Raw genomic sequence first — 23152 nt, forward strand, 5'->3', positions numbered from 1 at the left:
CCTAGGAATTTGAAACTGCTAACCATCTCCACCTTGGCCCCATTGATACTGACAGGAGTGTGTACAGTACTTTGCTTCCTGAAGTCAATGACCAGCTCTTTAATTTTGCTGGCATTGAGGGATAGATTGTTGTTGCTGCACCACTCCACTAGGTTCTCTATCTCCCTCCTGTATTCTGACTCGTCGTTATTCGAGATTCGGCCCACTATGGTCATATCGTCAGCCAACCTGCAGATGGAGTTGGAACTAAATTTTGCCACGCAGTCATCTGTGTGTACAGGGAGTATAGTTGGGGGCTAAGTACGCAGCTTTGTGGAGCCCCGGTATTGAGGACTATTGTGGAGGACAATTGGAGGCAGAATGGTGGAGGCACATGAAAGGATCTGTGGAACGGTGGGAGGACTCTTGCCCAAAGAAGTGGGCACAGAGACGAGGGCGACAAAAGAAGAGTTCAACATCATGTCGAGCCCGGAATTGATTGAGGTGGGGACGTAAGGGTACAAAGCTGAATCCTTTGCTGAGAACAGCATGCTCTGCCTCAGAGAGGGGAAGGTCGGAGGGTATGGTGAACAAGGCAACGGCTAGGGCTAGAAGAAATGGGGAACAAGGGATTGGGACTGGTGAAGAGCCTAGGATGGGGAGTGGTGGTGATAAGTTGTTGAAGCTTGCGTTCCTTAACATCTGCAAGACAGGAAAGGTTTCTTGTTAAGGCATCGAATGATGCAAAGTTTGAAATAAAACTGGGGACAGGGACAGCTTTGAGAGAGAGTAAGATGGTGCTGGAGATTCATAGAATTCACAGTGCATTCGGCCCATTGTGTCTGCACCGGCCTTGGAAAGAGCTCCCTACCTATCCCCACACCTCCACCCCACCCTACCCCCACACCTCCACCCTATCCCCGTAATCCCATCTAACCCAACCTTTTTAGACAATAAGGGCAAATTAGCAAAGCCAATTTACCTAACCTGCACATCTTTTGACAGTGGGAGGAAACCGGAACATGCGGAGGAAACCCACGCAGACATGGGGAGAACGTGCAGACTCCACAGACAGTGACCCAAGCTGGGAAACGAACCTGGGACCCTGGAACCCTGGAGCTGTGAAGCAACTGTGCTAACCACTGTGCTACCATGCTGCCCGTGATATCGAGTGCCTCATGTGGTGTGTGGGTGTACCTGCACCACATTTTCAGCGGTTCAAGAAGGCAGTTCACCCCCACCTTTTCTAGGGTATCACAGATGGGCCATAAATGCTGGTTTAGCCAGAGACAGCCACATTTCATGAAATCATTTTTAAAATCCAGCATCAGAATGTAAATGGGCCATTCAGTTGCCAGCCCTCCTGGATTGTTTGGGAGGTTTCTGGAACGGAAAATCAATCTCTTGGGCACTCCTGCCAGCAGCCCAGGAGAGAAATAGAGCTTCTTTGAACTGTACACTCTCTTTTCTGATGGCCCTTGTGGTTCTCTAAACCACTTACGCTTCAGTTATAGTCAAAAAAATAGACAAAGCCACTCTAATTGAGGGGGGCTCAAACCCTCTTCGGTTAAATGGCAGGAAAGTGTCATGTGATTAGATATTATGTGATCCCCAAGATTACCTTCAATGAGAGCCAGGCAATGCCTAGCTCTAGGCCTAAGCACGGTGTGTGCACATTGGGTTGTGAATGTAATAGCATCCTGTGCCTCAATATGAATAGTACATTGATGGTTCAAAACAATATATGCATGTACTGGAACGGCAAATTGATGGGGTTTACTAAATAATTTTAAGGCATCTTAAATCTACATACCGTGATAACAATGTGGCACAGATTAACTTAACGTGAATTGAATGTGTAAATGGAGAATCTGCTTAAAGGAGCCAGTATATTTACCATCTATTTTTCCTTGAATCAGCTTCTTCCCATTTGTGTAAATTGACATGTAAAAGGGAATTGTTTGTTTCTGTCAAATCCAATCATATTCTGAGATTTGTGTAGATCAATAAAAGCAATACAATGCCCGCCATTTAGTTTTAATCACATTATTGCCATTTCTCTAACTGCATTCCTGGCCCTGGGTAGATAAGATGGGGCATCTTTACACCAGTTGTGAAGAGTGAATGCAGCGGATGATTTTTTCGAAAGAATGAAGATTCCTGAGGAATGAGGCACACATTTGTAATGATTTATTAGCCCTATGTAGTGAAGCATAAAGTACACATGGAGTGCAAAAAAGAATAGCTAAAACAGAAAAACAAGTGTTACAAGTGATAAAGTTTAACAAATTAAGTCAGTGATTTGAAGTTTTAGATTAAAACCTAACAAGATGCTCCTGTTTCACACGTAATGAATATTCCATGAACAGCAAGGGAGTGCAGTCTGCTGTTTGATGTCACTGACATTGAAAATTTAGGAGAACAGAAATTTCATCATTTTTCATTTGTATGCAAATTTGCCTGTTACACAAATTAACCCTTGAACCCCATGTCACTTCTCATCTGGAGGAATTTACTTGCAAGCATCACACAGAGAAGTCTTGTTACGAACGCAGGGTCATCAGGGCTTCCCTGTGCAATGGAGGGCCAAAGTCACAAAGCCAGGCTTTGTTTACCCTCATTATTTGTGGATAAAAGAGTAATTGCAACAGTGGCATGTTGTAAAATGCACATCTGCAATGCTGACTCCTGTGTACCAGTGTAATTGGAATGCAAAATGCAACTACCTCGTTCAATGGCATGTTTTAGTGCTAATCACTTCCACTAGCTTTAAGGTGAAACATCAGGACAATATACAAATCCTATTACTCTTCCTTTCAGCTATGAAGTCTTCAACTTTGAAAGTCTTTGTTATTTATCACCTTAGACAAATGCCACTATCTGCATGAGAAGGCCAGAATAGGCTGATTGAGCTTTTCTAATTGATGTGGATTTAATTATGCTAATTTGGCCAGCTGTAAAGCGTTTTCACTTTGTGCATAATATGACCAGCAAATACAGGTGTCCTTTCACTAGAGACGCTTAATGTTTAACCTCGTCATTTTTACTGGTGAGAGGGATTCAATACAGAGGTTACGAAGCACAAAGTTTGGTGCATGTATGGGTCTTTATAGTGTGTGTGACCAATAGCAATGAAATTGTAGTCAGTTGCTTTGTGTAACCTGCACAATGCTTTTCTAAAAACATTTTGAATTCTGTTCTGCTTTTTCATTTTTTTCCCCAACTGTTTGCTGAAAGTGGAAAATACAGCAGTAACCCTGAGGCCAAGAGCAAGTCAATTCAGACATGAGCAGTAAATAGGACAAGATTAACACTATCAATATATGTAGGTTTGACAGTAGAGGGCATTCTGTTGGTTCCATTTAACCCATTTTAGAATGTGAGATCTATGTAAATATCTGTATAGAAAGTTTGACCTAAATTACAAAAAAGAAATCTCTGTAACTTTAATAATTATGACATGTTAAATTGTCCTTCATAACAATCATATAAAAAGTCATCCATATCTTGAAAGTAAAAAGTCATGTAATACTGCAGGAGTTAACTGCGAAGTTATGTTCACTGAGAAGACATTATGACATGAGTTTCGGAAACATGGACTTAAAAGTTCATTTTAATGTGCTGGTTAAGCAAGTTTAAAAAAATGAAATGCAGGTTTCATCTGTGCTTCATTTGCAGAATGTGACAAAAATGCCAAATTTTATTGCTTGCACATTACAGCATTGAAAAGCATGTCTATTTTCTTGCCTGTAAACAACACAGACCTTGGTGTATGCTCCTGTGCCCGAAGGTCTCCTCTGTTCATACAGGACAATGCTGAGCATCAGCAAAGTGGAGGGAGGTAGATTTAAGTGCACTATAATTTTATATTCCACAGTGCAATCTAATCAGGAGTATTTCTAAGCAAGCACGGAGTACCTTAAAACGGCAATGTTGATCAGCAGAAACATCTTGCTTCACATGCCTGAGAGGGGCTCCTGAGGATGTTATGATCTTAATAGTTCACATTCTAATAAGTTTTCAATATTGCAGATATTAAAGGAAGACGACAATAAATTTGTGCAAAAAATATTCTAAATTGCCACCTAATTCTGTAAGAAGTGATAATTTTACGATGGAAGACGATTCAAATTTGTATTTAGTCATGAAACAATCTTGCACTGGCTGAACCATGTTGCTACACAACCATCTAATGATGTCAATACTTTATGTCAGTAAATGTTTTGCAGAAAAATTCAGACAAGGATCATCAGCACCTGATGCCAGACCCCCCAAGTATTGAACAGTCGGGTAATGGAAGAAGTAGGACACAGTTAATTCTCCTGCTGTAGATCCTAAGATATGCACATTCTTTCAAAAACGGCGTCCCGTCGCCATATTTAGTTACAAGGGGGTGACAATTTCCAATTTGAGGCCTGTGCAGATAACTGGCATCCACATTCTATTCCTTTAGCTTTAGTGGGAAGGAAAATGGTTCAGGTCGTACATGGTGACCAAACCACAACTACCAGCCCCCCCCCCCCCCCCCCCCAGAATGAAGATTGTGCCACAGTTTACTTTTCTTTCCTGTGAAGATATTATTTCTACAATGTGTTTTCTCACCTTTTTTTCTGCTTTATCAAACCGTGGTTGGTAGGGATTTAGACACTAGGATGGATGACCCTATTTTAAGTTTGCGGTGCTGCATATTGTAGGTAAATGACTGGTTTCCACTCAATGCTTTACTGATAAAACTGAAACCAGAGGTTCAGTGGCATTATAAATCGGCAGCTCGCTGCACTGGAAAATAGGCATGTTTCAGTTAGACCAAAGAGAACCTTTCACCGATTTGATGATCCTCTAGCCGCAATTGGTGTTTTTCGCTCTTGGGAACCCAGAGTCTTATGGAGCTGCTCGGGATGAACCTCAACAGACATCCACCACATCTCTTTCCATACCTGCTTTGTAAAACCTCATTCCAGAAGGAGGCGAGTGGTGTTCTCTTCTGCACAGCAGCTGCCGTGAGGCCAGTATGCGGAGGCAGTGAGACTCCGAACATGCGGGAAGGATTTGCTGAGAATCCAGCCAAGAAATAAAGTCTCGTGCTTGCTTTGCATGTTTTAATGGCCTTGCTAACATGTGGCACAACTTTAAGCGAATGGTGTATTTGTACACCAAATATCCTTTGATCTTATACCTACCTGGACTTGCATTTTCCAAATAACAAGTGAACTCCCTATTCTTCCAACCAAAATATGCCTCATATTTATCAGTATCAAACTTAATTTGCCTATTATTTGCCCTTTCTACAAATTTATTAACATCCTCCCTGCAATTTATTGCAGTCCTCCTCAGTATTGACTACAGCCCCACCCCCCCATTTGGTATCATCCACAAATTTAGAAATTGCGGTTTTGATTCTAAAGTCGAAATCTTTAACAGCAATTATGAACATACACAGAAATATAGATAGAAAATAGAAGCAGAAGAAGGCCATTCGGCCCTTCGAGCCCATTTATTGTGATCATGGCTGATCATTAAGTTCAATACCCTGAACCCGCCTCTCCCCCCCCCCCCCCCCCCCCCCACATATCCCTTTCGCCCAAAGATCTATATCTAATTCCTTTTTAAAATTACACAATGGTTGGGATTCTCCATTTAAGAAACAAAGTGTTGATGCCGGGACTGAGTCAGCGGACCTCTATGGCCACTAAATTGCCGCTGGCCCCGGAGCAATTCATGAACCGTTAATGGGCTGGCACCGGCACCACATGGAACACAAGTCATTCCAATGAAACATGGTGTCCGGTTCGGTAGGGTTGGGATTGACACTCGAGAGGCAACACACATTCCAGCCAAGAACGTGGCAGCACAGAGAGCAACACCCTGGTTTGCAGATGCGGAGCTGGAAACCTTGCTGGACACCACAGAAGAAAGGCGGGCTACTCTGTTCCCTGGGGTGGAAAGGAGGCTACCACCCTTCACCGTGCCTGGGTACAGGTGGCAGAGGCCGTGAGTACCACCGCCAGGACAGTACAGCAGTGCCGGAAGAAGCTGCACAATGTCCTCAGGGCGGCCAGTGTGAGTTGGCAGCACCGTGCCCCTGGCACCAACCTCCGTCCCACACACCCGTAAACACCACCCGCCGGCAGTGTATGCACTCCCCACCTTGCAGCACATGCCAGCACCCATACCAGCCGCCATGGCCTGGTGCCCTGACCACAAAGGCCACGGGTTGCCCGCATCCTCACCGTCTAACACTGCGCGGTTTCTGTCTTTAGCCAAGAGGCTCCTGGGATACTATCTGCAGCGGTGCACCAGATGGAGGTAGGAACCCCCGAGGGGATGGAAGGTCAGAGGCCACACCCCAGGGACTAGCTGCAATCTAGACAGGTCTCAGGCTTCTGTAAAGGGCGGTACAATCGATAATTCGGCTGCAGACACAGAGCTAGGGACGACATGAGGAGTTGTTAGCAACCATCCAGCGCCTGCAGATACATCTGGAGAAGTCCAACCGCCTGCAGAGGCAGGAGATGGTGCCGGAAACATGTGCCACCCAGGCCAACACCGCATGGGTGGCGTTCGCGATATAGGCCTTGGGCGAAGGTATTGGCCATGGATAAAGATGTCCAAAGCCTAGGGCATTCTGTGCAGGCGGTGGCTGTGGCACAGGACAGGTGTACCAGTGGCACTCCAGAGCCTGGCCAAGTCACAACAGGTTATGGATGAGGGCGCCGTCAGCATTGCCTGGGCGCTGGCCGACCTGCACCAGTCCCGGAGGGAGGTGGCCCAACCCTTGTGCTCCATGCCGGCGAGCATCGATACCCTGGTCGAGACGAGAGCAGGCCTCTAGGACTGGTGGTGGCAGGTGTGTCCATAGAGTTCGCTCTGGGCGCATCCCTGTCTACAGATTGGCCTGGGGCCATAAGGCATCCCGAGTTAAGAGGCGTTGATGGGGACTGTGCGGCGGTTCCCGCAGAGGTGGTGCTAGAACATCACACTGGGTTGGACTCTCTCCCCCCCCCCCCCCCCCCCCCACATTGTTCCAGTACCCCGCTTCTCCCCCTGGCCCGACCTTCCACTGTCCCCACTTGCCCACTCCAAGAGTTTGATGGGACTGTGATGGAATCACCAGCTTGCATGCAGGGATCACCCAGGTGGATGGAAGGAAAAGCTCCTGTGAGCAGAAGTCAGACATTGTCAAATGATGAGGAGCAACGGAGCTCATCCCAGAGCGGGTCGTCATCATCCTCCATCCCATGGACCAGACTTGCCATTACTACCAACCCAGGGCCCACACCCGCAGGTATGAAACACGGATGGGGTTGCAGGGGTTGGGGTGATTGGTGTAGGATGGGTGGTCATGGTAGGGAGTGTGCGGCTGGTGAGGGGGGAGGGGTGGGGGTGAGATAGGATGTCTGTATTGGCCCTGCCTCCTTATTGGTGAACCTGGAGGCGATTAGAGCATCCCGTGCACACCGACTGAGATGCACACATTTTTCAGCCTCCTGTGCCTGCCCAGGCCCCAGGCCCGATGCCCTGCCCATCCTCGACCTCCTCCGCATTCTCCTCATCGGACAAGCCTGCGTTCATTCTCTTCCTCCAGCACTTTGCCACACTGCTATGTGATGTTGTGGAAGACACAGCAGGCCATCACGCTGTGGGAGACTTTCGTAGCGCTAAACTGGAGGGCCCTCCAGGGTAGTCCAGGCACCTGAACCACATCTTAAGGATGCCGAAGCATCACACCCCTGGTTGTGTCTTGGGCATCGTTGTAGTGGGTCTCCGTGTTGGTCTGTGGCCTCTGGATAGGCTGTATGTTCATGGAGTGGAATCCCTTTTGGTTCGTGAACACTGGACTGTCATGTGCCGGTGCTCGTAGGGGGACGTTTCCCGCCAATCACCCCCTGGACCTGGGGCATCCCAACAATGGTGGCAAACCCCGCTGCCTGGGCATCCTGGTGGGCTCGGTCCGTATTGAACTTGATTTACTGTGCTGATTGGGCATATAGGGCTACCATGGCGACATGGATACTCCTGTAAATGGTGGTCTGGGAGATCAGAGACATGTCCCCACTCGGGGCCTGGAAGGACCCTGTGGCGTAAAAGTTCAGGGTGATCATCATCTTGATGACCACCGGGTGTCCTCCCCCATACCCCGCTATTCCAGATACGCCATGATCTGGAGATATGGTCTCCCGCTCAGCCAGAGTCTTCAACAACATGTCCAGTCCGGCATGTCCTCGAATTACAGGCACTGCAGGTACACACGAGGCCCCATGCGGCGCCTTCTTCCCATGTCCTCCTTGGCTTGTTCGGCAGCCGGCTCTCCATCCTCACCAGCTGCCTCCTGTTCCTCTGGGGCAGGCTTCGCTGCTGTAAGGTCCTTCCCAAGCAGCTCCTGCTCGGACAGCCTCAGTCCATCCCTCAGGACTGCAGTGATTCAGATGAAGGCCTTCATTCCTGGTTGAATTCCAAAGTCTATTGTCTGTCAAGGGTGAAAAGTAAACATGTTAGCATTGTACATATCCCCATGCCCAACCAGTTGCATTGGGCTATACAGTGGCCCTGGCCTGCACTGCACTGCAGCCCCTGCCCCCACATGACACACTCCTCACAGCTCACCCTCCCACCCAACTTTGTATCATCTGCAAATTTGGAAATACTACATTTAGTTCCCTTGTGCGAATCATTAATATATAACGTGAACAGTTGGGGTCCGAGCACAGATCTCCAAGGTACCCCACTAGTCACTGCCTGCCAATCAGAAAAAGACCCATTTATTCTAATCTAATGCTTCATGTTTGCTAACCAGCTTTCTATCAATCTTAAAACACTACACGCTATCCTATACGCTTTAACTCACCTAGTAATCTATGAGAGACCTTGTCGAAAGCCTTCTGAAAGTCGAAATAAACCACATCCACCGGTTCTCCCTGGTCAACTCTACTTGTTACATCTACTCATTACATTACCACAGGAAGTAGTTGATGGAAGTACTGGGCTAAATCGCTGGCTTTTAAAGCAGACCAACAGCACGGTTCAATTCCCGTACCAGCTTCCCCAAACAGGCGCCGGAATGTGGCGACTAGGGGCTTTTCACAGTAACTTAATTTGAAGCCTACTTGTGACAATAAGCGATTTTCATTTCATTTAATATATTCAAGATGCGGCTATATGTAGCGCTATGGGAGAATGGGATCAAAGGCTATGGGGAGAAAGCAGGATTAGGCTATGGATGAGTCTGCCATGATCGTGATGAATGGCGGAGCAGGCTCAAAGGGCCAAAAGGCCACCCGCTCCTACATTCTATGTATCTTCAAAGAATTCTAGTAAATTTGTCAAATCCATGCTGATTTGGATTCTGGCTCTTGATTTCTCTGCCTGCCGTTTTTTCTTATTTTCCTTTCTGTCTTTTTCTCTTGTTCTTGATTCCCCCTGGTCTGAATCCTTACAAAGGTTCCCACACCCCTGCCATATTAGTTTAAACCCTCCTCTACCGCTCCAGCAAGAACTCCACCAAGGACATTAGTCCCAGTCCTCCCCAGGTGTAACCTGTCCAAATTTGTACATGTCCCACCTCCCCCAGATCTGGTCCCAATGCCCAGGAATCTGAAACCCTCCCCCCTTACACCATATCTTCAGCCACGTATCATCCGATGTATCCTGCTATTTCGACACTGTCTAGTACTTGGCACTGGTAGTAATCCTGCTATCACTACCTTTCATGTCACAGTATTAATTCTTGTGGAACATCATTTCCCACCTTCTGCCACTCTGAATAACCATCCTTTACTCTGCTTTCTGTCTTGAAGACAGCTAGCAATCCATTCTGCAACTTGTCCCCCAGCTCCACATTTTCTTACCTTACTAGTCTATGATTGGGCACCTTATCAAAGGGCATTTGAAATTCCAGATGAATTACATCCTGTCTACCATTTTCTACTCTGTTACCTTCTCAAAAAAAAATCAATAATGGGCTAAAGAGAACACAAGGGTAGTCAAGTTTGTGCTAGCTAAATCTTCAATGATTACTATCAATGGCAATTCCTCTAATTCCAGATTATTTCTATTAGAAGTACCATCATTCCTATCATTTAAGCACAAATATTCAGAAGATGAAAACAAAATTGATTTCAGGGCTAACCAACTAACCTTTCACTGATTTTTGGAATATTGAGATTATTGGGCTTCCACTTATAACGGTGAAAGTGTCAATCTTACTTTGTGTAGACATTTCATTTTTGTATGCTTTTATACCAATGAAAAGGGTGGCACAGTAGCACAGTGGTTAGCACTGTTGCTTCACAGCTCCAGGTTCGATTCCTGCTTGGGTCACTGTCTGTGCGGACCGGTCTACATGTTCTCCCCATATCTGTGTGGGTTCCTTCGGATGCTCTGGTTTCCTCCCACAAGTCCCGAAAGATGTGCTTGTTAGGTAAATTGGACATTCTGAATTTTCTCTCAGTGTACCCAAACTGGCGCACGACTGTGGCGACTAGGGGATTTTCACAGTAACTTCATTGCACTGTAATGTAAGCCTACTTGTGACAATGTAATGTAAGCCTACTTGTGACAATAATAAAGATTATCATTATCATTTTAACTGTTAAGCAAGCCAATGAGATACCATGGAAATGGAAATTTGTGGTATTTTGAGCACAGCAAAGAGAGGAAGATCATTTTTAAAGAAAATCTATTATTTCCAAACCCTGGATTGTTCCCTATTATCTTTTACTTTTTTGCCCGACATGGCATATGTGCTTTCATTGGTGATGAGAGTGGAATGATCTTCGGCACACTTTTTGAAACCGGCTATCCATATTGTTCTGTTACCAGCTGACAGGAGGAATGCTTGTTGTCGAGTGATTGAGCTATATCAGCTTTCCCTGCTTATTAGGTGGAATTCTTTACTATCCAAGGGCCTTTACTATCAGTCGATACTGAGAAAATTCACTCCAATAACAAGCCTGTCACTTGCCTCTTCAAGCAGTAGAAGCCAAACTAAGAACCCTAAACCTCAAAAACGAATGCACCAATTATTAGCATGCAGTAGGATTGTGTAGAGCAGCCTTAAAATAACATTGCAAGGAATGGAGTGTTTGAATGTATAAAACAATTCACTAAATCTAATCTGAAAGAACAAATATTTCAATGTGACCAATGGGCAGATTGTCCTTGTTATTTTTCTCCTTTTGTTTAATGATTACAAAACTTTTTTTTTAAACCAAATCTGGAATGTTAGTAAAGTTTTTTGTTGGATTGTTATGCACAAGACCCCAGTACAATGTACTGACATGGAAATAAACTAATACACAAAAGATCCTTATGTAAATTTAAACAAAACTAAAAATTCAGTCGAGGGGGTGGGGGTGAAAGCTCCTTGTCAATGTGATTTGTAACACAGCACAGTAGGGGATGATGCATGCAATGAAAGTTTAGGAGTCATTCAGTGAGTTTCTATGCATCTAATGTCTGAAGGTATTAAGGTAGACTAGTGTGTGAAGATGACCCCCTGCTCCTCTGCTCTAAACACAGATAGCAGGAAATGAGGTAAATGGATTTCTTTCTTCCTGGTTATTTATTTCCAGGGGAATATAACTCACATAGAAAGCACCTTTGGTCACTCAAGAGATGCACAAAAGGTGCCCCGAGACCCCCTTCTGTCCACAGGAACAATAGACCAAACTGAAGGACAACTAATGCTGTACGGAGAGTTAAGACCTTCAGGTAGGTCTATTCAAATTCCAATGATGTGGGGGTGCTCAAGAATGGGTGAGGATTTCACTAGCCACAGCAGGTTCAGGATCAAAAGGTCCCGTTAAAGAAAAGACTGCAGGGAAATCTTAAAACCCTTTTGTAATGTAACTTTATAAATCAAACACAAAGGATCCTTAGATTGAGGCCTGTTACACAGAGAACAAAGGGTGCAACAAAACTGATTTGATTGATGGAAGTGGTGTGTTGCCTCAATCATATGATCTGATTAATACATTTTAATCACAGAATTCAAGTTGAGGAGTTACTTGTGCTGTGGTTTTCCTAAATACTTCTGATCAGAAAAGCAATCATCCTGTAAATGGTTTCAGAAAATGGTATAGTGTGATTCATTGTAAACATTGTGTAGAACTGTGTGAAATAAAAAGGCAACATACATCGATGGCTTTTCAAATGTTTTTAATTTTTTTTAAAGCTATTCCTGCAGGCCAACTCAATAGGGATTTAAAAATAAAAACAATCTCACTGTTTGTGTTAACAGAGCAATAACCACATCAACAGAATGTAAATGGAACTGTTAGCAGCGTTCCTTCAACTTCAAGCTAGCATGGGACATATTATTAAAGTGAACAAATCCTTTTAAATTGAGTATCTATTTAGCATTTTTTACATCACTCCACAATTACTTGATAGCCCATCAAGGGTTAATTATGTCAAAAGAACCACTGTTGACTTAAAATGAGCTGCTACCAAAGCTTTTTTTATTTACATCCCTCACCACTGTGATTTGAGAGTGCACAGTCTTAGCACTGCAAATGTGCGCATCTGAATCAATCTGACACTTTCAGTCATGATGAAAAAAATTGCATTAATGTCTTCTTGTTTTGACGTCGGAACCAGGTGGAAGAATTTATTCCTGAACATTATTTCTTTCAATCCCTTTTCTTCTTTTGGTGTTTTGAACATAGGAAGTGTTTATATCTTGCAGCACAGTGATTCATTTAGGTGAGAATTACATTTGGGAACAGCGAATGCTCCTCCCAAAACTTCCCAGGCCTGCTATAATGTATTATTCTATTCCTTATACTTGACTACCGTGATCCCTTAGTAATATTTGTATATTTGTCAACTCCGAAGGCAACCACAATGAAGAGACTATACACAGAATTCCTAATTACAGATTAAAGACAAAGAAAAACCTACACTACAGTTTCCATGTGGCAGCTGATGTGAGGTACAAAGGAACAAAGAGTGCAAAGTCCTCCTCTTTTTCATCTGCACAAATGTAAAATGCATTAGATAGTGACTGTGGGTAGGTGTGCCTGGGGCTAAATTGCAGCTGCACGCTCTATCGTGTAGGAGGACAGTTTTGTGATGTACCCAGGGGCCTGAGTAACCTCTGCGAAGTCTATTAATGCCACAGTTAAGCACATTCTGCTCCTAACAAACAACATTACTCATAAAACATTTTTCTTAAAATTAAGTACATAAACTAGAGATTCATTGTGTCCTATCTCGCCAAGTTTTTTTTTTTACTGCTGCTTATATTTTCCTGGCCTGGTGTCATACAATCAGCGTTCCAGAGTAAAAAGCCAAGTCTATCTAAAAGCCAAAAAAACATTGCTGTAAGCGACAGAGCAACACTATCACTGAAGAGATGCTGAGAAGAAAGCTATGACCCCAAACAGCACTACTGCATGATTTTTAAAAAACCTTCGCGTCGTGACATAGCTGTGAGGTATTCAAGAAGTAAAAGGGCTCTATTCGCCAATCTTTTGGGCAAGTGTTAATTAATACTACAATGCTGATGCTGAAAATTTCTGGACATTTATTTAATATTTACTCCAGCAAACCTTTATCCTTTAATTCTGCTTTTCATTCAAGTACTTGAGTCTGCATCTGCTTGCAGCTATAGTCAGTTCTGAATCAGTTTGTTGGAGGTAGATTTTGATAGTGCCTACCGTCTGCATGGGGAGAGGAAGAAAACATCCCTGTTTTCAGTGCATCAAATAGATGGCACCACACAACATACTCTCAACACTAGTTTGAATTGCAGCTGTTTATCTTTTAGCTTTCCTTAAGTTTAATTAATTGCAAATGCAACACTGTGAATCAAGGGAATACCTGCCAGACGTCTTATTAATACCTTTGCTAAAGAACCCTTGCACCACACTGATTAATTCACAATAAAAAAAAAGGAGAGACTGAAGCAATCTTTGCCTGAAAACAATTCATGGATGGCTGCCCAATTAGTCCGCTAGCACTCTGATCCTCCTTTCAGACCCTGTGGCCCTTTGAGGACATGACAGGACTGGAGCGATAACCTGGCAACCTAGGTATAAACACAGCCAAGTGTGAGCTTTTGAAGCTGCAGCTTGGCTGCCATCAAGTCCACAAGAAGAAAGTATTTAGGCACCATGTCATACAGTACAAAGGATAAAAACAGATTCGACCGGAAATTCAATGTGGCACCACATATGGGATACATGAATGTGGTTACACAACAGGCCACATATTTTTGAACAGATAGTCTCCTGCTTGTGAAACAGGGACATGTGTAACCATCGTAACTTTGCTATGAATCTGTATTTAATTTGGGTTGGGTGGTGGCAGGGATCGGAGATCTAAAGCCGCCACAGGTTTGTGGCAGATGGCTCTGTGTCAGCTATGACAAGCAGCCAGGCTCAGCTTCCTCTGCAGATTTTCTTTCTCTCTGATCAGGTAAATATGGGCACACTCTGGAAACTTCCACAGATTCTGCCTAAGGCTGCAAGTTTGTGACTTAAACCCATCTGTCACAAATCTTCTCTAGCTTCTGCTGCGAGCAGAGACCTGAATTTGCCACGAAGAACAACCCAGGAAAAGCGAGCCAAGTCAACCTATATAAAAGAAAAGAAACTTTTTAAGAACAAAGGAATTTCTTTTACATCTCTACATCTTTAAAGTACCCAAAAGTATTCAAAAAAACCTGCATTTTACAGGTTACACATTTTCATCTATGCTGTTCTTTTACACATAAACACAGCTTAATGACAATGAAAAGCCTGAAACGTAAATGCACACAAATGTTCATGACCCAGTGGCATAGTTACAAAATGATGACTTCTAACTGTCATTGTCACAGGATCATTTACTAACTTGTGTTGAGCTTGCCTGGTTCTGTAGTTCTTACAGTAAAGCAGGGGGACTCCCATCCTTCATGCAGTATACCCCATAGTTTTCTGACTGGCTTTGCCTGAGCTGTTAGATGCAATAGCCTAATGGTAATACTGTGTTTCAACTTAAGAAAGGTGAAAAAGAAAATCTTAGGACATTATTCTGCACTGCAAAATGAATTTGTGCCATGGGAAGGGCAATGCTATTGACAGCAGCTGTAAAAGCCTTCAATCAAAACCAGTGCATTTTCTAAGCTCAAGCAGCAGGGGATCAACACTGATTTTGTCGAATTAAAATATAAAGCAAATGTAAATAATTGTTAGGACACACAAAACTGCATCGCTCTCGTTAGGCGGAGGATCTCAGGTTATAACCTTTGCTCGTATTCACCCGTTTCTTTAAGTTGACAAGTTACTGATCATGCCCATGTTATGCACAACATCAGGTTCAGGCTTGGTGTCTTGCTGTTGTTAATGAGTAAAAACAAAGCTAATGATTCTCACGACAGGTTGATTTTCAGTGACAAGTTTACAATGGAACAGAACAAGGCAGCAGTGTCAATGGGGATTTCTCTGTGCATTCTCACCTGGAATGCAGAGCACAGAATGAGAGCAAGTGGGAGAGATTTATTTGTCGGCCATCTTTTCTCAGTAGTGGGTGAGATAATCCGGCAATCCTTTTACTCATGCTAAGGTTGTGCTAAACATTAGGGGACAGAACAAAATGCAGCTGCTTCCAGAATTAAAAATGCTCTGCGAATGTGATCTTGTGGCACTTTGTTTGTGAAAAGAAAAGCATATGTTATTCTAACAATGATGGCAAGAATTGACTCTTTCCGCATTCTCTCTGCTGCCTTGAACAATTCTGTTCAAGTGGCAGCCTTGGCTCTGTTGGTAGACCCCTTGCCTCGTGAGTCACAAGGTTGTGGGTTTAAATTAATAAAAATCCCGTTCCAGGACTTCAATAAAGAAACACAGCTGACACACCAGTGCAATACTGAGGGAGTACTGCACAGTTGGATGTGTCATCTTGTGGCGACGTTAAACCTGTCAGCCGGACATGAAAGGCACAGTTACAAATAAGAACAGGGGATGTTGCCCTGGTCCACTCCTCAATCACTTCCGTGCCATCTCTCTTTGCAATACCTGCTCTTTTACCTCCTCCTGGCTCATCATCCAAGGTCCCAAAACACTCCTTCCAAGTGAAGGCAAAATTTACATTTACAGTAATTTTTAAATTTACAGTAATTTTTACATTTTATTATATTGTATTTACTGAACGTGATGTGGTCTCCTCTACATCGGGGATCCAAATGCAAACTGCCTGACCACTTTGCGGAAAACCTCCTTTCAGTCTGAAAGCATAACTTTGAGGTTCCAGTTGCCTGCTATTTTAATTCTCCCCCTTACTCCACTCCACCTTGCTGGTCTTCAGCCAGTTGAAATGTTCCAAGGAAGCATGGCGCAAGCCCGAGAAACAGCACCTCATCTTATGACTGGGCACTCAGCTAACTGGACTCAAGATTGCCTCCTCTCATTGCCACTGGTATTTTAACAGTGAAGCACACCACATGGCGAGGTTATCCTGTGTGTTCATGGGGGCTTGGGGTCCCTCCAGGTCCATTGATCCTAGTTGGGAGTTTGATTGCAGTGTCCCAGCAGTGACTCCACCACTCCCGGTGGCATTGTTGAGACTAGAGAATTGTCAGCCTTCTGGTTGGTCAGAAGCTCTTGGAGGCAGGACATCTTGCCAGGGGCGGGGGAATGGAATCTACGACCTCAGGCAATTAATAGCCTGAAGACCATAAAATCTGGACGTGGTTTTCCGGCTCTGCGGAGGAGTGTTCGGCCCCGACTTCTCACCCAGGCTGGAGCTATCGCCTGTTTAAAACATTATCGCCAGTAACGCTGCTTCATTTTCTACACAGGCTGCCAGACCTGCTGCATTTTCATGAAATAGATTATCTGGTCACTATCATATTGTTGTTTGTGGGAGCTTGCTCTGTGCAAACTCAATACACTTCAACAGGTCTTCATTAGCTGTAAAATGCTTTGGGACTTTGGAGGATCATAAAAGACACTATATAAATGCAATTTTAGAAATAATATTCTGTGCTCAATGCATTTCTGCCTATGTCTACTTCCACTGCCTCTTTCATTTACTCATATATTGCAGGTACTCAATCACCTCATATGCTGCAAGCTCCATAGGTTCTCCATTTCCCAGGCAATTGGCTTTAAGATTCGTGCCTTTCCTTCAAACCTTGCCATGGCCTCCCTTATAATAATAATAATAATAATAATAATAATAATAGCTTATTGTCACAAGAAGGCTTCAGTGAAGTTACTGTGAAAAGCCCCTAGTCGCCACATTTTGGTGCCTGTTCGGGAGGCTGGTACGGGAATTGAACCCGCGCTGCTGGCCTTGTTCTGCATTACAAGCCAGCTGTTTAGCCCACTGTGCTAAACCAGCCCCGACTACTAAACTTACCCCACTACAGTGATCCTTTCCCAGCTGGCATGTTCCTGTACCCTCTGCACCTGTACCACTATACCACTGACTCTTTCCTGTTCATTGTATAGCAACAACTTGCATTTCTATGGTGTGTTTAAGAGAGTGGTGAAGGAAATGGAGGCGCAAGTGAGGCTTGAATCATGATGGGGGTGTGAATAGTGGTGGAGAATTGTAGGACTGCAGGACCCTATGTATTGTAACAACTTTCTATAATGCTGTTTGTGTACAGCACTCAGCATTTTCTAGACACAACAAAAGGAATAGAACAGAGAACATAGAACAGTATAGCACAGAACAGGCCCTTCGGCCCTCGATGTTGTGCCGAACAATGATCACCCTACTCAAACCCACGTATCCACCCTATACCCGTAACCCAACAACCCCCCCTTAACCTTACTTTTTAGGACACTACGGGCAATTTATCATGGCCAATCCACCTAACCCGCACATCTTTGGACTGTGGGAGGAAACCGGAGCACCCGGAGGAAACCCACGCACACATGGGGAGGACGTGCAGACTCCGCACAGACAGTGACCCAGTCGGGAATCGAACCTGGGACCCTGGAGCTGTGAAGCATTTATGCTAACCACCATGCTGCCCCCATTGCGCAGTAGAAGGAGTAAAAGAAAAAACAGTGATAGTTAAATGGGTGAATGCAAAGATACAGATGAAGAGGACCATTTGAGGAGTTTTTAATTTCGGAGGTAGGCGGCAAACGGAAGGGAACTGGGAGTCTGGAAGTTGAGTAGATAGGCCTAGAATACCGTTTGTATTTTTAAAATACTGATACTCGAGTGCAATACTTAGGGATTGTTGCACTGTCGGAATGCTGTCTATCAAATGAGATGTTAGGATCAGATGAGATTCAACTAAGAGTACACAGGGAAGTCAAGGTTGAAATTGGAGAGGCACGAGTGATAATCTTTCAGTCTTCCTTAGATACACCTCTAAGGTGTATCTAAAGATACAGGGGTGGTGCCAGAGGACTGGAGAATTGTGAATGTTACACCCTTGTTCAAAATGGGGTCTATAGATAAAGCTGGAAACTCCAGACCAATCAGTTTGACTTTAGTGATCGGGAAATTTCTGGAAACTATAGTTCAGGAAATAAAATAATAGTCACTTAGAGAAGTGCAGGATAATTAAGGAAAGCCAGCATGGATTAATTAAGGAAAAATCATGTTTAATCGCCCTGCTGGAGTTTTTGAGGAGGTAACAGAAAAGGTTGACAAGGGTGGTTGATGTGGTGTACGTGAATTTCCAAAAGGCATTTGGTACAGTGCCACATAACAGACTTGCAATCAGAATTCTAGCTCATGGAATGAAAGGGAAAGTGGGCACTTGGATAAGAAATTGACTGAGTGACAGGAAACAGAGAGTAGTGAAATAATTACTTTTCAGATTGAAGGAGGGTTTGTAGACGGGTTTCCCCAGGGGTCAGTGATGTGACCCTTGTTCTTCCTGATATATATCAATGACCTGGAGGCTGTGTTTAGGGCACAATTTCAAAGTTTGTAGATGATACGAAGATTGGAAACGTCAACTATGCTAAGGGTATTCTTGAAATCCAAAAGATCATGGGCATGCAGGTGGATAGGGCAGGCAAGTGGCAGTTAAAGTTTAATGCAGAGAAGCGAGAGGTGATTTATTTTGGGAGGATGAATATGAAAAGGCAGTAGAAAATCAAGGGAGAAACTCTAAAGGAGGTGCAGGAATAGAGGGACCTCAGTATATATGTACATAAGTAATCGAAGGTGGGTGACACAGTGGTTAGCACACTGCGCCATGGACCTGGGTTCGATTCCTACCTTGGGTAACTCTGTGTGGTGTTTGCACGTTCTCCCCATGTCTTTGTGGGTTTCCTCCGGGTGCTCCAGTTTCCTCCCAGAATCCAAAGATGTGCAGGTTAGATGGACTGGCCGTGCCACGAAACAGTCAGAGTAGAAATTTAAGAATAGTCAGAATGAATACGTGGCTTGAGAGATGGTGCAGGAGGGAGGGGTTCAGATTTTTGGGACATTGGAACCGGTTCTGGGGGCAGAGGGACCATTACAAATCGGAAGGTCTACACCTGGGCAGGACTGGAACCAATGTCCTCGAGGGTGCTTTTGCTAACACTGTTGGGGAGGTTTTAAACTATTGTGGCAGGGGGATGGGAACCAGATTAGGAAATTAGAGGTCAGTAAAGAGGCAGCAATTAAAGCCAGTAAGGTACTAATAAACTCAATGTGACTAAGGGGAAGAGTAGACAGGGAAGAGATGATGATCGCAAAGGGACAGGTGGTCTGAGGTGCATTTGTTTTAATGCGAGAAGTGTAGCAGGTAAGGCAGATGAACTCAGGGCTTGGATTAGTACCTGGGAATATGATGTTCTTGGTATTACTGAGACTTGGTTGAGGGAAGGGCAAGACTGGCAACTAAATATCCCAGGGTATAGATGCTTCAGGAGGGATAGAGAGGGAGGTAAAAGGGGTGGAGGAGTTGCATTACTAGTCAGAGATGATATCACAGCTGTGATTAAGGAGGGCACGATGCAGGATTCGAGCACTGAGGCAATATGGATAGAGCTAAGAAATAGGAAGGGTGCAGTAACATTGTTGGGACTTTATTATAGGCCTCGCAAAAGCAAGCGTGAAGTAGAGGTACAAATATGTAGACAGATTATAGAACAATGTAGGAGCAATAGGGTGGTTGTGATGGGAGATTTTAACTTCCCCAACATTGAATGGGACTCATGTAGTGTTGGAGGCGTAGATGGAGCAGAATTTGTAAGGAGCATCCAGGAGAGTTTTTTAGAGCAGTATGTAAATAGTCCAACTAGGGAAGGGGCCATACTGGACCTGGTATTGGGGAATGATCCCGGTCAGGTGGTTGACGTTTCAGTCGGTGATTACTTTGGGAATAGCGATCACAATTCCGTAAGTTTTAGAATACTCATGGACAAAGACATGAGTGGTCCTAAAGGAAGAGTGCTAAATTGGGGAAAGGCCAACTATGACAAAATTCGGCAGCAGCTCGGGAATGTGGATTGGGAGCAACTGTTTAAGGGTAAATCCACATTTGAAAGGTGGGAATCTTTTAAGGAAAGGTTGATTAGAGTGCAGGACAGACATGTTCCTGTGAAAATGAGGGATAGAAATGGCAAGATTAGGGAACCATGGATGACGGGTGGAATTGTGAGACTAGCTAAGATGAAAAAGGAAGCATACATAAGATCGAGGCGACTCAAAACTGATGAAGCTTTGGAGGAATATCGGGAAAGTAGGGCAAATCTCTAACGTGCAATAAAAGGGGTCATGAAATATCTTTGGCTAACAGGAAAATCCCAAAGCCATTTATTCGTATATAAGGAGCAAGAGAGTAATTAGAGAAAGGATTGGCCCACTCAAAGACAAAAGAGGTAATTTATGCGTGGAGTCAGAGGAAATGAGTGAGATTCTTAATGAGTACTTTGCATCGGTATTCACCAAGGAGAGGAACATGACAGATGTTGAGGCTAGGGATGGATGTTTAAATACTCTAGGTCATGTCGGCATAAGGAAGGGGGATGTTTTGGGTATTCTAAAAGGCATTAAGGTGGACTAGACCCCAGGACCGGATGGGATCTATCCCAGGTTACTGAGGGAAGTGAGGGACAAAATAGCTGGGGCCTTAACAGATACCTTTGCAGCAACCTTGAGCACGGGTGAGGTCCCGGAGGACTGGAGAATTGCTAATGTTGTCCCTTTGTTTAAGAAGGGTAGCAGGGATAATCCAGAGAATTATAGACCTGTGAGCTTGACGTCAGTGGTAGGCAAACTGTTGGAGAAGGTACTGAGGGATAGGATCTATTCACATTTGGAAGAAAATAGACTTATCAGTGATAAGCAGCATGGTTTTGTGCAGGGACGTCATGTCTTACAAACATAATAGAATTATTTGAGGAAGTGTCAGCTAATTGATGAGGGAAGGGCTGTAGATGTCATATACATGGACTTCAGTAAAGCATTTGATAAAGTTTCCCATGGCAGGTTGATGGAAAAAGTGAAGTTGTATGGGGTTCAGGGTGTACTAGCTAGATGGATAAAGAACTGGCTGGGCAACAGGAGACAAAGAGTAGTGGTGGAAGGGAGTGTCTCAAAATGGGGGAAAGTGACTACTGGTGTTCCACAGGGATCCGTGCTCGGACCACTGTTGTTTGTGAGATACATAAATGATCTGGATGAAGGTATAAGTGGTCTGATGAGCAAGTTTGCAGATGATACTAAGATTGGTGGAGTTGCAGATAGTGAGGAGGACTGTCAAGAGAATACAGCAAAATATAGATAAATTGGAGAGTTGGGCAGAGAAATGGCAGATGGAGTTCAATCCAGGCAAATGCGAGGTGATGCATTTTGGAAGATCTAACTCAAGGGCAGACTATACGGTCAATGGAAGAGTCCTGGGGAAAATTGATGTACAGAGAGATCTGGGAGTTCAGGTCCATTGTACCCTGAACTTGGCAACGCAGGTCGAAAGAGTGGTCAAGAAGGCATACAGCATGCTTGCTTCCATCGGACGGGGTATTGAGTACAAGAGCCGGCAGGTCATGTTACAGTTGTATAGGACTTTGGTTAGGCCACATTTGGAATACTGCGTGCAGTTCTGGTCGCCCCATTACCAGAAGGATGTGGATGCTTTAGAGAGGGTGCAGAGGAGATTCACCTGGATGTTGCCTGGTATGGAGGGTGCTAGCTATGAAGAAAGGTTGAATAGATTAGGATTGTTTTCGTTGGAAAGACAGAGGTTGAGGGGGGACCTGATTGAGGTCTACAAAATTATAAGAGGTACGGACAGGGTGGGTAGCAACAAGCTTTTTCCAAGAATGGGGGTGTCAATTACAAGGAGTCACGATTTCAAAGTGAGAGGGGGAAAGTTTAAAGGAGATGTGCGTGGAAAGTTTTTTTACGCAGAGGGTGGTGGGTGCCTGGAACGCTTTACCAGCGGAGGTGGTAGAGGCGGGCCCGATAGCATCATTTAAGATGCATCTGGACATATATATGAATGGGTGGGGAACAGAGTGAAGTGGATCCTTGGAAAATAGGCAACAGGTTTAGATAAAGGATCTGGATCAGTGCAGGCTGGGAGGGCCAAATAATTGTGCTGTAATTTTCTTTGTTCTTTGTTGTTCTAAATTGCCCCTTCGTGTCCAAAGTGTTACGTGGGGTTATGGGGTTACAGGGAAATGGGAAGGGAGTGGGCCTAGGTAGGATGCTCTTTTGGAGGATCAGTGCAGACTTGATGGGCCAAATGGCCTCCTTCTGCACTGAAGGGATTCTATGTTGAGCGATCATCTTGTATCCCAGTCGTTATTAATAATGGCATTGAGGTCATGTTGGATGTATAAGACATCAGTTAGGCCTCATCTGGAGGACTGCATGAAGCATTCGGGAAGCACAGAGGAGATTCAGAAGAATGATTCCAGGGATAAGAACTGCAGGTTGGAGGGTAGGTTACATTGGAGAGGTTGGGACTGTTTTCCTTGGAGAAAAGAAGGCTGAGAAGAGACTTCATAGAGATAGAGATTCAAGATGCTGATAGTATGGACAAGGTAAAGTGAGAAACTGTTCCCAATCAAGAGAACGTCAAGAATTAGAGCAAACAAATTCAAAATAATTGGCAAAAGTAAAACTAATGTGAGGAAATTATTTTCATTCAGAGGGTGTTTGGAAACTGGAACAAACTTCCTGAGAGAGTGGTGGAGTCAGGCTCAACCCAAGTATTCAAATAGGAATTGGATTGCTATCTGAAAAGAACATGCAAGGTTAAGGGGATAAAGTGGAAAGT

The 23152-nt window shown here is 44.2% G+C and overlaps 1 protein-coding gene across 10 annotated transcripts in view; it reads right to left on the reverse strand.

Moving 5' to 3' along the window:
• Positions 1-12118: 12118 nt before the first annotated feature.
• gtdc1 (glycosyltransferase-like domain containing 1) overlaps positions 12119-23152 on the reverse strand; it is a 459381-nt gene continuing 448347 nt past the window's right edge. For all 10 annotated transcript variants that reach the window (XM_038789963.1, XM_038789957.1, XM_038789967.1 and 7 more), the window contains one exon: positions 12119-14555. In XM_038789963.1, coding sequence (XP_038645891.1) covers positions 14472-14555 — 84 coding nt within the window. In that variant the 3' untranslated portion in view covers positions 12119-14471. The remainder of the gene's footprint in view (positions 14556-23152) is intronic.

The sequence above is a fragment of the Scyliorhinus canicula genome, chromosome 2, assembly GCF_902713615.1.
Source record: "Scyliorhinus canicula chromosome 2, sScyCan1.1, whole genome shotgun sequence".
Classification (NCBI taxonomy): Eukaryota; Metazoa; Chordata; class Chondrichthyes; order Carcharhiniformes; family Scyliorhinidae; genus Scyliorhinus; species Scyliorhinus canicula.